We start from the raw sequence: 16,303 nt of genomic DNA, 5'->3' as shown, positions 1-16,303 counted from the left end.
TGAAATTTGTGGTTGCCCGGACCCTTCATGTGGATTTCTGAGGGTGCTCGGGCACCCAGGGCCCCAGGGAGCCAGCACCTATAAGTCAGGGACTTATGGAGCAGTTGCAGCAACAGGCAAACTCCACCCCTCCACCAGGTTATATGTCCTTCCCTGATGGGTTGTGCTCCTGCAACCTGAGACTTCTAGTGGCACAGAAGGTGAACAGCCTCTTCCGCTGCTGCCCCATCTGGTGTGCCTTCCTCCATCCTACTCTGTCCTGACTCTCCCATCTCCCCTGGCTCCTGCAGAGGAGGCCCCTTAAATCAATGGTCCCCTTGTCTGGATTACTGCACTGGTCATCTGCCTCCACTCCACACTCTTCAGAGTCCTGCCAGTCCTTGAGAGCATTGGTGATGTCAGGTGCAGGAAGGAAAATTAGGGCCCCTGATGAACCACAATTAGTCCCATCATGTTGGAAACCCTCCCAGAAAGCAAGAGAAATGGGTGCCATATATTTTCCTGTGCAGGAGGGGAGGGGAAATGACAGTGAGCACAATGAGAAAGCAAATTGCATGGGACGCCTATACCCTTGAAAGCTCTGCATAGATATGTCTCCTGATGAGGGAATCAGAGATCAGAAATCCTCTGAGGACAGAGATCTCAGCCTCTACCTTTGCTACTCTGTAATAATCACTTCATTTTTCAGAGGTAGGAAACTCAATGAGTAATAAATAGATATCCAGGAGTTTACAGGGATCAGTAGGATGCTGACTTAAACAATGATAAAAAGTTCAGAGTTCATCTCTCCCACCTGTAGAAAGGTTTAAAGGAAAGACAAAGGGGAGGATCACTCAGGAACTCGGAATCTTCTAAAATCTCCACAAGAAGCCTTGGTAAGACACAGCCTCACACAGCAGCTGGGACCCAAGCAAGCTTTGACATCTCATAGACTAATTAATATTCAAAACAATCCTGCCATCCACATTTCCTACATGTCTTCAGACCACTGTATCTTTTCCTAAAAATGGTGAATGAAAACAGTACAACTGTCACCGAGTTCATTCTCCAGGGCATCTCAAACGATCCAGGTATGAAAGTCTTATTCTTTGTGGCATTCCTGATCATCTATCTGGTCAATGTTGTAGGAAACGTGGTCATGATCATCTTGATCTCACTTGATTCCCACCTTCACAATCCTATGTACTTCTTCCTCTGGCACCTGTCCTTCTGTGACATCTGCTACTCATCTGCCATTGCTCCCAGAATGCTGTCTGACTTGTTATCTGAGAGCAGGACCATCTCCTTCCCTGAATGTACTGCCCAGCTCTACTTCTTTGCTGCCTTTGTGAGTGCCGAGTGCTACATTTTAGCAGTGATGGCCTATGACCGCTTTGTGGCCATCTGCAACCCATTGCTCTATTCCACTGCCATGTCCAAGTCCCTCTGCATCCGGCTCCTACTTGGATCATACATTGCTGGCACAACAAATGCCATGATACACACAACAGCCACCTTCAGCCTGCAGTTCTGCAGTTCCAACCTCATCAACCATTTCTTTTGTGATGTTCCTCCACTGCTAGCAATCGCTTGTTCTGACACCCACATTAATGAGATTTTGCTTTTTGCATTTGGTGGCTTTGTTGAGATGAGCTCCCTCTCAATCATCCTTCTCTCTTACATCTTCATTTTAGCAGCTGTCCTGAGAATGCCCTCGGGGAGTCTCAAAGCCTTATCCACTTGTGGGTCCCACTTCACAGGGGTAACTTTATTTTATGGGACTATGATTTTCATGTATCTCCGGCCCACTTCTGTCTATGCCTTGGATCAAGACAAATGGGCTTCTGTGTTCTACACAGTAGTGATCCCCATGCTCAATCCTCTGATCTACAGCTTGAGGAATAAAGATGTTAAGGAAGCTTTCAGGAAACTCATTAACAAGAAGCTGAATTCTGTCTTAAACTAAAATACAATATTATTACTGAATTTTGTGTGTTTGTGTGTGAACTGGTTCTATAGCAACTTGACTTGTAGGTTTCAGAACCATTTCCTTTCCCTTATAGCTGATCATCAATTTCCTACTAGCTAGAGAATCAGAAAATGAAGTTCATCCACAGAGTTATTGTCTGAGCAATGTCATTTGCAATTTCAAAATCATTTGTGCTGAATGAGGTTGACTGAAACTTCTTGTGGACTCTGAAATTTAACAAGTGTGAGGGTTCACCTGAAAGCAGGCATTCCATCAGACCACCTCAATGGGAGAGATGGGAAGTGTTGTGCTGGGATATAAGGAAGATATCAGTAGGAAGTATCCCTTTATTTCTACAAGACGAGACTAAAAGAAGAAATTCCCCTTTGAGTATTGCACCATGAAAAGCACAGGAGCTCAAGGGTCCAAAAAGCATTACATTCAAATACAGCACCTCCTAGCATACATAACATCTGGATTGCATTCAAGCCTTCTTTGAACTGATCAGGTGTGTCTTTTGGTGTGGCTGCCAAAGAACATCTCCTTCTGGAACCATTGGTTGTGTATGCAGAAGCCATGATGAGGCTCCACAGCTCACACCATATCCATCCACACAAATTGCTGCAGCACAATGGGATAGAGAGGAGGGGGGTTGTGATGGTTGTGAGATAGGTGTGGTTCAAAGGTGCCAGCAGGAGCACCACACTGGTTCCATCAGTGCATTTGCACTGTACCAACGTCACTACCACAACACCCCTTCCCTTCTCGATACCAGTATGCTGCAGTGACTCACTCAGACAGAGGTCTGGTGAACAGGGTCAGTGTCACCATATGCCTGCTTTTATGTTATTAACTCATAACCATCACCTTTAAAGAAAGTTAACTAACAGTTCTTGTCACCTGAAATTAAGTGGGACACCAATCTCCCTTATCATGATTGAAGCATTGGGTTTCATGTAATATAATGCAGATGCAGAAGGCCTAATATTCTTAAGTTTATTATATAAGTTCAGAACAAACACTTGGGCCCAACACTAATCTACAGGTTGACATCTGACTGGATTTTATTCTGATCCTGATCTGATTTTAGGATGTATTTTAATTGATTGTCTGATTATATGTTAATGTGTTATACATTTGTTAGCCACTCTGAGCTCGGTTTTGGCCGGGGAGGGTGGGATATAAATTATTATTATTATTATTATTATTATTATTATTATTATTATTATTATTCTCAGGTTAAATTAGCAAAAATGTACAAAACTAAAGAAAATAAGTGTTGGAAATGTAAAACAACAGCTGCCCTTGCCTATAGCGAGTGCTACCTTCTGGCAGCCATGGCCTATGACCGTTACGTGGCCATTGCTAAGCCACTGTCATATGCCACTACCATGTCCAGAAAGCTGTGCACAGCACTGGTGGCCCTCTCCTATCTAGGTGGGTTCATCAATTCTACCTTAATCACTAGTGAAACCTTCACATTGAGCTTCTGTGATGGCAACGTCATTGATGACTTCTTCTGTGACTTACCTCTATTGGTGAAGCTATTCTGCAATGTATCCAAGAGCTATCAGTCCGTGTTGTACTTCATTTTGGCTTCTAATGTAATTACACCCTCTGCACTTATCCCTGCCTCCTATGCCTTCATTCTGGCTGCCATCTTGAGGATCCGTTCTACTGAAGGGTGACTGAAAGCCTTCTCCACATGTGCCTCTCATCTGATTGCAGTTACTTTGTACTATGGCTCCATCCTCTTCATCTACTCACGGCCCAGCTCCAGCTATGCTTTGGAGAGGGACAAAGTGGTCTCTGTTTTCTACACAGTAGTGATCCCTATGCTTAATCCCCTCATCTGCAGCCTCAGGAACAAGGATGTAAAACATGCTCTGAAGAAACTGGCAATGAAATGGAGGGCAGTATGAATGAATATAACTGGAAGCATGCTGTTTTGTTTCTAGTAGCTTAGCATTATTAATCATTAGTAAGATCTTTTGTCATGTGTTCTTATGTAGATGTGTCCTCAGAACCTCATTTGTATAATGCATTATTTGTGAGACACTATTTTTCATTCTCATAAGACTCATTCATGTTGGACTAATTCTTCCTGTTCTCCCTCTGCCCATTTTGAGGCTGACTATTGCTCAGATAACAATCATTTTAGATCGTTTTCCCTGATAAAGTATCTGAACCCCATGCTGCCATCCTATACCCACTTACCGGGGCATCTCATTTAACTAAGGATTTATAAATCTGTCATTTTAAATGTCCCACAGTTTTTCGCTTTTCCAAACACAGGTTCAGTTCTGCACTTAAGTCCTCACAAAAATTCACCAGCACTTTAGTGCCCATTTCACCAAATACAATGCATTTTTACACATAATTTAGTTGGAAAACTGCATCACAAATTCAGAGAAGTGCCCATTTCAAAGGATCGCTGCCTTTTGGGCTGCATATTGCTTCTGGAAGAAAAAATTAGAGGCAGTTTCTCATTAACATGTTTACTGAATTGAATTAATCCCTTATCTCTGCATTTAACTCAATGAGACTTACTTCTGATAAGCCATGCTGCATAGGATTACAATATTAGCCACTTGTGTATATCCTAGATCAATATATTGCTCTCATATAGAATGTCTATGAGCATAACAAAGTTCATACCTCAGTTATTTAGTTGAGATGTTATAATGTAAATTGAAAATAAATATAACAATTTCTTTTAAAATTGTATGTTTCCTGCAAGAGAAATGGGTGCCATATATTTTTCTGTGGAGGAGGGGAGGGGAAATGACAGTGAGCACAATGAGAAAGCAAATTGCATGGGATGCCTATACCCTTGAAAGCTCTGAAAAGATATGTCTCCTGATGAGGGAATCAGAGATCAGAAATCCTCTGGGGACTGAGCTCTCGGCCTCTGCCTTTCCTACTCTGTGATAATCACTTCATTTTTCAGAGGTAGGAAACTCAATGAGTAATAAATAGACTATCAAGGAGTTTACAGGGATCAGTAGGATGCTGACTTAACCAATCATCAAAACTTCAGAGTTCATCTCTTCCACCTGTAGAAAGGTTTAAGGAAAAGACAAAGGGGAGCATGACTCAGGAGCTCTGAATCTTATAAAATCTCCACAAGAAGCCTTGGTAAGACACAGCCTCACAGAGCAGCTGGGACCCAAGCAAACTTTGACATCTCTTAGACTAATTAATATTTAAAACAACCTGCCATCCACATTTTCTACATTTCTTCAGACCACTGTATCTTTTCCTAAAAATGGTGAATAAAAACAGTACCACTGTCACCGAGTTCATTCTCCAGGGCATCTCAAACGATCCAGGTATGAAAGTCTTATTCTTTGTGGTATTCCTGATCATCTATCTGGTCAATGTTGTAGGAAACGTGGGCATGATCATCTTGATCTCACTTGATTCCCACCTTCACAATCCTATGTACTTCTTCCTCTGGCACCTGTCCTTCTGTGACATCTGCTACTCATCTGCCATTGCTCCCAGAATGCTGTCTGACTTGATATCTGAGAGCTGGACCATCTCCTTCCCTGAATGTACTGCCCAGCTCTACTTCTTTGCTGCCTTTCTGGATGCCGAGTGCTACATTTTAGCAGTGATGGCCTATGACCGCTATGTGGCCATCTGCAACCCATTGCTCTATTCCACTGCCATGTCCAAGTCCCTATGCATCCGGCTCCTACTTGGTTCATACATTGCTGGCACAACTAATGCCATAATACACACAACAGCCACCTTCAGCCTGCAGTTCTGCAGTTCCAACCTCATCAACCATTTCTTCTGTGATGTCCCTCCACTGCTGGCAATCACTTGTTCTGACACCCACATTAATGAGATTTTGCTTTTTGTATTTGCTGGCTTTCTTGGGATGAGCTCCCTCTCAATCATCCTTCTCTCTTACATCTTCATTTTAGCAGCTGTCCTGAGAATGCCATCGGGGAGGCTCAAAGCCTTCTCCACCTGTGGGTCCCACTTCACAGGGGTAACTTTATTTTATGGGACTTTGATTTTCATGTATCTCCGGCCCACTTCTGTCTATGCCTTGGATCAAGACAAATGGGCTTCTGTGTTCTACACAGTAGTGATCCCCATGCTCAATCCTCTGATCTACAGCTTGAGGAATAAAGATGTTAAGGAAGCTTTCAGGAAACTCATTAACAAGAAGCTGAATTCAAGAATTATTACTGAATTTTGTGTGTGTGTATGTGTGTGTTTGTGAACTGGTTCTATAGGAACTTGACTTGTAGGTTTCAGAACTATTTCCTTTCCCTTATAGCTGATCATCAATTTCCTACTAGCTAGAGAATCGGAAAATGAAGTTCAGCATCAGAGTTATTGTCTGACATTCATTGAGCAATGTCATTTGAAATTTCAAAATCATTTGTGCTGAATGAGGTTGACTGAAACTTCTTGTGGACTCTGCAATTTAACAAGTGTGAGGGGTCACCTGAAAGCAGGCATTCCATCAGACCACCTCAATGGGAGAGATGGGAAGTGTTGTGTTGGGATATAAGGAAGATATCAGTAGGAAGTATCCCTTTATTTCTACAAGACAAGACTAAAAGAAGAAATTCCCCTTTGAGTATTTCACCATGAAAAGCACAGGAGCTCAAGGGTCCAAAAAGCATTACATTCAAATACAGCACCTCCTAGCATACATAACATCTGGATTGCATTCAAGCCTTCTTTGAACTGATCACGTGTGTCTTTTGGTGTGGCTGCCAAAGAACATCTCCTTCTGGAACCATTGGTTGTGTATGCAGAAGCCATGATGAGGCTCCACAGCTCACACCATATCCATCCACACAAATTGCTGCAGCACAATGGGATAGAGAGGAGGGGGGTTGTGATGGTTGTGAGATAGGTGTGGTGCAAAGGTGCCAGCAGGAGCACCAGACTGGTTCCACCAGTGCATTTGCACTGTACCAACGTCACTGCCACAGCACCCCTTCCCTTCTCGGTCCCAGTATGCTGCAGTGACTCACTTAGACAGTGGTCTGGTGAACAGGGTCAGTGTCACCATATGCCTGCTTTTATGTTATTAACTCATAACCATCACTTTTAAATAAAGTTAACTAACACTTCTTGTCATCTGAAATTAAGTGGGACACCAATCTCCCTTATCATGATTGAAGCACTGAGTTTTATGTAATATAATGCAGATGCAGAAGGACTAATATTCTTAAGTATATTTACTAAGTCCTTTGGTGCTGTTTGACTAAGCAGGTGAGATCTGCACCAATATGTCACCCTGTATCCTTGCATACTAACAGTGGTTTTCAGGGTTCCTGTATCACTATTATTGTAAGACATACATATATAAAATGTACAATAATGTGCAATAATAGTTAATATGAACATGGAATAATTGCCGTCAGTCTGACCAAACTCTCACAATATGTAACTCTGACCAAACTCTCACAATATGTAATTGACAGGTCCAGAAGCATGTATTAGTTCTCTGTAAGTTAGTTCTCTGTACTCTAAAGGATATTTTCTGATCTCTAAAAACATCATTGCCCCCTCAGCCTTCATCCTTGCCTCTTACACCTTTATCCTAGTAGCCATCTTGAGAATCCACTCCACTGATGGCAGGCGCAAACCCTTCTCCACATGTGCTTCCCACATGACAGCTTAAGGAACAAGGATGTGAAAAAGGCTGTGAAGAAATTGATGACAAGAAGGACTGATTTCTAAATGAAGAAGACTTTAAATATGACACAGCAGACCAGAAATAATAATGTAAGCTGGTTTTGTGTGCTATCATTCTCATACCTTCCCAATATCTCCCATTTGAGGAACTGTATTAAGTAGGCTACTCAATTTTCCCCCTTCTCAACTACACATGACCCACAGCTATGAATTTAATATATGTCAGTCTCAAATGGAGGCATCTGTTTCTGAATAAATGTGAGCAATAAGTATGTTCTCTTCCATCTTAGCTTTTCAAATCTCTTCAGAACTGTGTTATAACATCTCAGGATACAGGCAACCCAGCTCACCATTGAACCCATTGTGTTTTGACCAGATGCAATTTTGTCTTTTGGTACACTCCCCGGAACAAAACCCCATGAAAGATGAGGGCTTCATTGAATTGTAGAGTTGGAAGGTCCACCCAAGGGTCATCTAGTCCAACCCCTTGCAATCTAGGAATCTAAACTAAAACACCCATGCCAAAGGTTGGCCATCCAGCCTCTGCCATCTGACCTCTGCCTTGAAATTTATAGGAAAGGATATTCATACAGTTAATAATAGATTACATAATTTTATCTATTTCCCCATGGAAGAGAGTATTTTAATTTCCTACACTGGTATATGAAAAGTAACAACTGATTTGCACAGTCAACCAAATCACATGACTCAACTGGATTCTACCCCCCTTGTAGCTATGCTCTGCTGTGCTACAAATAGTCTGCAATTAGGTTTTATGCCTGCTGAGTGAAGTTATACTTGACTTGAGGTACGAGATTATAAGTATTCTGCCAAATCTGAGTCTCCTTTTCATCAGTTTCAGGTATCTAAGTAATAATGGTGCCTGCAATTTTGCTCTTCAATAATATTCAAAGAAAGGGTATAATAGATACCGTATATACTCGAGTATAAGCCAAGTTTTTCAGCACATTTTTGTGCTGAAAAAGCCACCCTCGGCTTATACTTGAGTGAGGTGGGCAGCGGCAGGGGGAGGAGCAGCCGATTTCAGACTGCTGATCCCACCACTAGCACCTGCCTCTCTCGCAAGGGCAGGCATCGTAGCCACTTTTTCCTGGGGCCACAATGGTGCAGAAGCATGGTTACAAAGCACGGATCCACATGGATCCTCAAGATTTTTGCATTGGGTCACCCCAAATTCACCATCAGATCACACAGCATGTCTGTGGGTACAGCATGCACCAAAAAATCATGCATCCACTGTTTTGTGGGGCCGCAATGGTGCAAATACGTTATATATTAATTTGTCTAATCTCATTTCAGGCGGCTCCTTCCTCCGCCTTTACCGCTGTTGGCATTTCCCACCCTCGGCTTATACTCAAGTCAATAAAGTTTCCCATTTTGCGGTAGAATTAGGTGTCTCGGCTTATATTCGGGTCGGCTTATACTCAAGTATATACAGTACGTGTGAAGCTTTTGAGGTCAAAAGTTGAGAACCCACAAATTGTGTATATAATAACTATACTTTTAGACATTACATCAAATGCATGGAGGTCAACTGAGGATGAGCAGGAATGTAAGGTACCATCGATATTAAAGAAAAAATAGATTAATTAAACTGTTCTCTACTACTTGTTTCATTCCATACCAAAAGTCTTTTCATCTAGCTGAAGATATGCCTACAAAAAATGTAAAATTCTTACACTGCAAGCAACGTGCTGTCTAATCTTTTGATTTTAGGATTTGTCCTTCCAGCTCCCTTTAATAAGGTAAAGAAGCTTCAGTGATGATGGAATCAGTAGAAGACAGGGTAAATTTTTTAAAAAATTCAGAAAGTTGAGGGGAAATATTTTAAGGCAGAAAACAGAACTTCTGAGCTGTTTCTTACAAACCAGTCAAGAAACTTTGGGAATCAATGAAATATTATATAAAGCCAAGAGTTTTTTTTAAGGAAGAAAAATGTTTTGTTGAAAATGATGACAAAAAGGCCAAGTAAACATTTTCCCTAATCCATAGTTGTCTCTGTCACTGAGTAGAGAAAGTGCTTCAAACAGGATGATATGAGGCAGGCCCTGGACTGCCTGGTCTAATTTTATAGTGGAGTAAGATCAGGACCCTGAACAAGAACAAGGATAGTGAATCTGAATGCAGGAGCAAGAGCTTTAGGACTTCAGTAATTGGAACTGCAGTAAATGAGGTTTGTAAAAACTACTTTAATTAATTAAATAGGTTTGTGATCTTATGAAGCAGCCAATCATTACAGTTAGTTACAAGATAATGGTGATGACTGAAGTAACAAAAACATCTCCTCTGGTCTGGACTAGCTATTCTGATGCTCCCCCTAAATAATCCTGGTGTTCCCCCTACATTATGTTCCCTCTCTCCCTGTCTTCTTTTTCTCCTCCAGCTTTTCCAATGGGTGGGGTATAAATAAATAAATAAATAAATAAATAAATAAATAAAATATCTGAAGGCATCCAGAGAAAGAAATGCCCACTAGAGAGATTTGGGGAACGAACTAAAGAGCTAAGATCAGCAAAGTGCATAGGGGCTGGTATGTGCAAATAATCTCAAGAAGTTGTGAGCTAAATATTGCCTTCATGCGTGTGTGCAAAGTGTAGGTAATTAATTTGACCCCAAAAAAGGAAAGTGCATATTTCAGCTGAAAATATAAAACTCATGAATATCCATTGAAGCTCATAGATAATATGGAATTCTGATGGATAGGTGACTGTGGACTATGGACATACAAGATATTGAACTCTAGGGAATATGTTCCCAACACTTATTCCTTCTACAAAGAATTTAGTGAGTAAACAAATCTTTACCCAAATGCATAATCATATAGCAACCCACCTGAGAGCAACAGACACCAAATGCAAACCTTTAATTGCACCAGAGCTCTGAAATGCAGTCCCACTGATAGCACCACTGGGGGGGGGGAGGGTGGAAGAGAGAATCAGAACCTTCTGGATAAATATCCACCTGCTCTTTCTAATCAGGACTGTTTGATGTGATGGAACAGAAGAACACTGAGATCTGCTTCATCTGAGGAAATTAAGAATGCCATCTTCCCCCTGAAATATTCAAAGTAAAACTTTAACGATACCTATTGATTTTCTAGTATAACAAGGAAAAGGGTACATAGACCCTAGAGCTCTTGGTTCCATAGCTCAGCATCAGACCAGAGACACTTTCCATAACCTTGCAGTTCTTCCATATGGTGCTACCAGAAGACCCTTTAAGCTTATCGCTAAGAGAAAAATGACATTCTCTATCATTAATTGGCCATCAGTGGCCAGCGACAGAAAACCATGTGAGCGGAACCCAGTACACCTAAATTTGGCTCCCAGTTTCCCTGCAACTTTGTTCAATTTTTATTTATCCTAGTTTGGAAAGCTTTGCAGAGCCTGGAAATAACAAGAAGGGGTCTCTCATTGGATGGGCTTGATAAGGTAAGGAAATCAGGCTTGGTGAGTTCAAAGGGTTTCATAATTTTGGTGCCAGAATGATTATGATGACTATGATTGCAGAATAACAGCAGAAAACCTCTAGATATATTTTTTAAAACTCCATCTGATTAAAGGATTAGCTTAGAACAGGGTTCAACAACAACAACAGAGGTCCCCCCGCCCCGTTCTCTATCTTATTCTCACATGCTTGTCTTGGCTGCAGCATTAGGTGGTGATTTGCAGCTAAGCATGAGTCACCATGGAGGAAAGAGCATAGACTAAACTTCCATGTCGCCTCAAATACGATTGGCCAAATACATCAAGGGAGATCAGCATGTAGGTTTTTCACTTATGCAGCTTCTGATGATGATGATGATGCAAAGACAAGGATGGCATTCAAGCCTTTTTTGAACTGGTCATGTGTGTCTTGATGTGGCAAGGGATGAACATTGCCATCTGGAACCACCAGGTGTCTGCAGAAGACATACACAAGGCTGCACAGCCCTGCTGATCTCTTTCCAGATGAATTGCTGCAGCATACCAGGATAGAGAAGGGAAGGGGTGTGATGGTGCTGACTTGGTACATTGGAAATGGGCCAGCAGAACACCACATTGACTTCACGGGTGCATTTGCACTGTGCAAACCTCACTGCCACCGCACTTCTTCCCCTCTCAAGTGACTCAGTAGGACAGAAGTCAGGCCGACAATGCAGACATGACATCCACTTCTAGCTTCATGCTAATGGCTCACGACCATCACCTTCAAATAAAGTTAATTCACAAATCACGACATCAGGAATGATTGAAGCTTGGAATTGAAAAGGAATACACAAATGGACTATTATTCTTACATTTAATTGCTGAGTCTTTTGGTGCTGTTTGATTAAAGAAGTTGCATGTGCAACACAATGTCATAGGGTATTCCTGCATCATAGCAAGTGTTTTGAGGGTTCCTGTCTCAATCCTATTGCAATATATTCCTATATATAATTAAAACAATGTGTTTAATGTGAACAAAGATTTAGTTCCATGAATCTGGTGAAACTCTCATAATGTGTAACTGAGAGCCAGAAGTATGTATCTTCCTATGTCAGTTCTCTGTGCTCTAAATGATATTTTCTGATCTGTAGAAATTAGAGCAAATTTATAACATATTTGTCTGAACTGCCATAGTCATTGCACTACATACTTCAGAGACATTTTTGCAAAATAACAACAGGAAAGTCAAATTTAAAAACAAACAAGCAAAATAATAATAATAATAATAATAATAATAATAATAATAATAATAATAATAATAATTTATACCCTGCCCATCTGGCTGTATTTCCCTAGCCACTCTGGACGGCTTCCAACAGAATGTTAACATACAATAATCTATTAAACATTAAAAGCTTCCCTAAACAGGGAAGGGATGTCTTCTAAAAGCCAGATAGTGGTTTATTTCTTTGACATCTGGTGGGAGGGCATTCCACAGGGTGGGTGCCACTACCGAGAAGGCCCTCTGCCTGGTTCCCTGTAACTTGGTTTCTCGCAGCGAGGGAACCGCCAGAAAGCCGTTGGCCCTGGACCTCAGTGTCCGGGCAGAACGATTGGGGTGGAGACACTCCTTCAGGTATACTGGACCGAGGCCATTTAGGACTTTAAAGGTCAGCACCAACACTTTGAATTGTGCTCGGAAACGTACTGGGAGCCAATGTAGGTCTTTCAAGACCGTTGTTATGTGGTCCCGGTGGTTACTCCCAGTCACCTGTCTAGCTGCCGCATTCTGGATTAGTTGTAGTTTCCGGGTCACCTTCAAAGGTAGCCCCACATAGAGTGCATTGCAGTAATCTAAGCGACAGATAACTAGAGCATGCACCACTCTGGTCAGATTAAAATGTATTTTATCATATTGGCCTTAATACAAGCCTCACTTTTTTCCAAATTCTGACTGTGAAAAGTTAAAGTGTGGCTTAAATTTATGACCTTACAAAAATTGGCTTTTACGATATTGCTGCTGAAACAGACATGCGGTAAAATGGAGATAGGTGTGAATGCTTGCAAAATTTTAAGGGAGCAGCTTATATTCGGGCATTATCTTGTCCCCCCCCCTCAATTCTAAAGGTCCGGCTTATATTCGGGTGTGGCTTATATTCAGGCCAATACAGTATACATAGACTTAGTAAAAATGTAGCTTTGTTCCAGCTGAGAAATAATTCCAAAATAATTCTGAAGTGTGTATTAGTGAGAATCCCATTAGACAAGCAATCTCCTCCCTGCCCATTTTTAATTGTCCCTGTGAGCTCTCTGATTCAGAAAATATTGAGGAAAATGAGCTTTAATAGGACACCATGGTGCCATTCCAAGTGTTATGTGTCCTGTGTGTTTTCAGGTCCTTCAGCAAATGATTGACGGAAGATTCATGGAAGGAGGAAATCACACCACAGTCACTGAATTCATCCTATTGGGATTCACAACAAATCCCAAACTGCAACTGATACTGTTTGTGGTGTTTCTCATAATTTATATAGCTAGTCTAGCCGGGAACATTGCACTCATTGTTCTCATCTGCAGCAGCTCTCACCTCCATACGCCCATGTATTTCTTCATTGGGAACCTTTCCTTCCTGGATCTGTGGTATTCCTCTGTATATACACCAAAGATCTTGGTGAACTGCATCTCTGAAGACAAGAGCATTTCCTTTGGTGGTTGTGCCTCCCAATTCTTCTTTTCAGCTGCCCTTGCCTATAGTGAGTGCTACCTTCTGGCAGCCATGGCCTATGACCGTTATGTGGCCATAGCTAAGCCACTGTCATATGCCACTGCCATGTCCAGAAAGCTGTGCGCAGCACTGGTGGCCCTCTCATATCTAGGGGGCTTCATCAATGCTACTGTCCTTACTAGTGAAACCTTCACATTGAGCTTCTGTGATGGCAATGTCATTGATGACTTCTTCTGTGACGTACCTCCTCTGGTGAAGCTTTCCTGTGATGTGACTGAGAATTACCAGACCATGCTGTACGTCCTCCTGACTTTAAACATCATTGCCCCCTCAGCCTTCATCCTTGCCTCTTATGCCTTTATCCTAGCAGCCATCTTGAGAATCCGCTCCACTGATGGCAGGCGCAAAGCCTTCTCCACATGTGCTTCCCACATGACAGCTGTCACCTTATACTATGGCTCCATCCTCTTCATTTACTCACGCCCAAGTTCCAGCTATGCTTTGGAGCGTGACAAATGGGCTTCCACATTCTACACAGTAGTCTTTCCCATGCTGAACCCCTTAATTTATAGCTTAAGGAACAAGGATGTGAAAAAGGCCGTGAAGAAGTTGATGACAAGAAGGACAGATTTCTAAATGAAGAGGACTTTAAATATGACATAGTAGACCAGTATATTTATAATGTAAACTAGCTTTATAACACACATTTGTATGCTATCATTGTCATACCTTCCCAATATCTCCCATTTGAGGAACCATATTAAGAGCTCATTTTTTTCCCCTTCTCGGCGACACATGTCCCACAGCTATGAACTTAATATGTGTCAGTTTCAAATGGAGGCATCTGTTTCTGAATAAATGTGAGCAATAAATACACTCTCCTCCATCTTAGCTTTTCAAATCTCTTCAGAACTGTGTTATACCATCTCTTTTTTCCTTAACATTTTATTGATTTTCCAACAATAACAATAACAAAACAAACAACAATAAAAACTAAAACAAAATTCCCTTCTTTGGTTCCATTGTACAGTCATACCTCGGGTTACGGCCCCTTCAGGTTGCATGTTTTTGGGTTGCGCACCGAGCCAAACCCGGAAGTACCAGAATGGGTTACTTCTGGGTTTTGGCACTCGCGCATGTGCAAAAGTGCTAAATTGTGCTTTGTGCATGTGCAGAAGCGCCAAATTGCGACCCGTGCATGCGCAGACGCGGCACTGCGGGTTGCAAATGTGCCTCCCGCACGGATCACGTTCACAACCCGAGCGTCCACGGTATATCAATGTACTACATGTCCATTATAAAGTTTTAACCATTTGCATTACTTATTATCCATTCATAATAAAAGACAAGTATTCTTAAAACCCTGCCAATGTATTAACCTTTGTACATTGCTTCTCTATATACGCAATAAAGTCCTTCCATTCTTCCTTAAATTCATTGTCATCTCTTCCTCTTAATTTCATTGTCAATTTTGCCATTTCAGCATATTCCGTTAATTTAACATGCCAATCTTCTTTAGCTGGGACACTTTCTTCTTTCCAATGTTGTGCTAATAATGTTCATGCAGCCATGGTTGCATATATAAACAAGTTATTTTGTGATCTTGGTAATTCCATTCCTGTAATACCTAATGGGAAAGCTTCTGGTTTTTTGACAAAGGTTATTTTAAACATCTTCTTCATTTCATTATAAATCATTTCCCAATACTTCTTAACAGTTTTGCAATCCCACCACATATGAAAAAATGTACCTTCTGATGTTTTACATTTCCAACACTTATTTTCTTTAGTTTTGTACATTTTTGCTTATTTAACCAGAGTTTAACAACAACAACAACAATAACAACAACAAATTTAATTTATACCCTGCCCTCCCCGGTCAAAACTGGGATCAGAGCAGCTAACATCAAATGTATAACACATTAACATAAAATCAGGCAATCAATTAAAATACATCCTGAAATGAGATCAGGATTAGAATAAAATCCAGTCAGATGGCAACCTGCAGATTAGGGTTGGGGACCTTAAATGCTCACCAGGCCCAACTGTTTGTTCCTCCAAGATGTTATTATTTGTGGACTGTGAGGTCCTCTGTGGGGCATACCAGGAGAGGTGGTCCCGTAGGTACGAGATACCATGTATACATCATTTTCATATAGCTTTCTTTAATCACCACACATGCTGTAAATTTTAACTCTTTCTTCCATAGTTTTTCCCATTCCTCCATCTGTATATTGTGTCCCAGAACTGTGTTATAACATCACAGTATACAGGCAATCCAGCTCACCATTGAACCCATTGTGTTTTGACCAGATGCAATTTTGTCTTTTGGTGCAGTCCCTGGAATAAACCCCATGAAAGATGAGGGCTTCATTGACTCATTCAATTGTAGAGTTGGAAGGTACCCACAAGGGTCATCTAGTCCAACCCCTTGCAATTCAGGAATTTAAACTAAAGCACCCATGCCAGAGGTTGGCCATACAACCTCTGCCATCTGACCTCTGCCTTGAAATTTATAGGAAAGGATATT

The 16,303-nt window shown here is 41.4% G+C and overlaps 3 protein-coding genes and 1 pseudogene across 3 annotated transcripts; all 4 read left to right on the top strand.

Annotated features, from left to right (window-relative positions):
- Positions 1–1,006: 1,006 nt before the first annotated feature.
- Positions 1,007–1,945, top strand: LOC117061080 (olfactory receptor 5AR1-like). The gene has a single exon (XM_033173762.1). It carries the CDS (start codon positions 1,007–1,009, stop codon positions 1,943–1,945), a length of 939 nt encoding a protein of 312 aa, XP_033029653.1.
- A 298-nt stretch (positions 1,946–2,243) lies between these two features.
- On the top strand, positions 2,244–3,870 carry LOC117043370 (annotated as a pseudogene).
- Positions 3,871–5,204: 1,334 nt separating this feature from the next.
- LOC117043300 (olfactory receptor 5AR1-like) lies at positions 5,205–6,188 on the top strand. The gene has a single exon (XM_033142872.1). The coding sequence runs from the start codon at positions 5,217–5,219 to the stop codon at positions 6,186–6,188; it is 972 nt and encodes a 323-aa protein (XP_032998763.1). The 5' UTR covers positions 5,205–5,216.
- A 7,286-nt stretch (positions 6,189–13,474) lies between these two features.
- Positions 13,475–14,410, top strand: LOC117051848 (olfactory receptor 1013-like). Its single transcript, XM_033158546.1, has one exon. It carries the CDS (start codon positions 13,475–13,477, stop codon positions 14,408–14,410), a length of 936 nt encoding a protein of 311 aa, XP_033014437.1.
- Positions 14,411–16,303: the final 1,893 nt, after the last annotated feature.

Source organism: Lacerta agilis, chromosome 1 (assembly GCF_009819535.1).
Source record: "Lacerta agilis isolate rLacAgi1 chromosome 1, rLacAgi1.pri, whole genome shotgun sequence".
Lineage (NCBI taxonomy): Eukaryota > Metazoa > Chordata > Lepidosauria > Squamata > Lacertidae > Lacerta > Lacerta agilis.
This window is presented reverse-complemented; position numbering and strand designations above follow the sequence as displayed.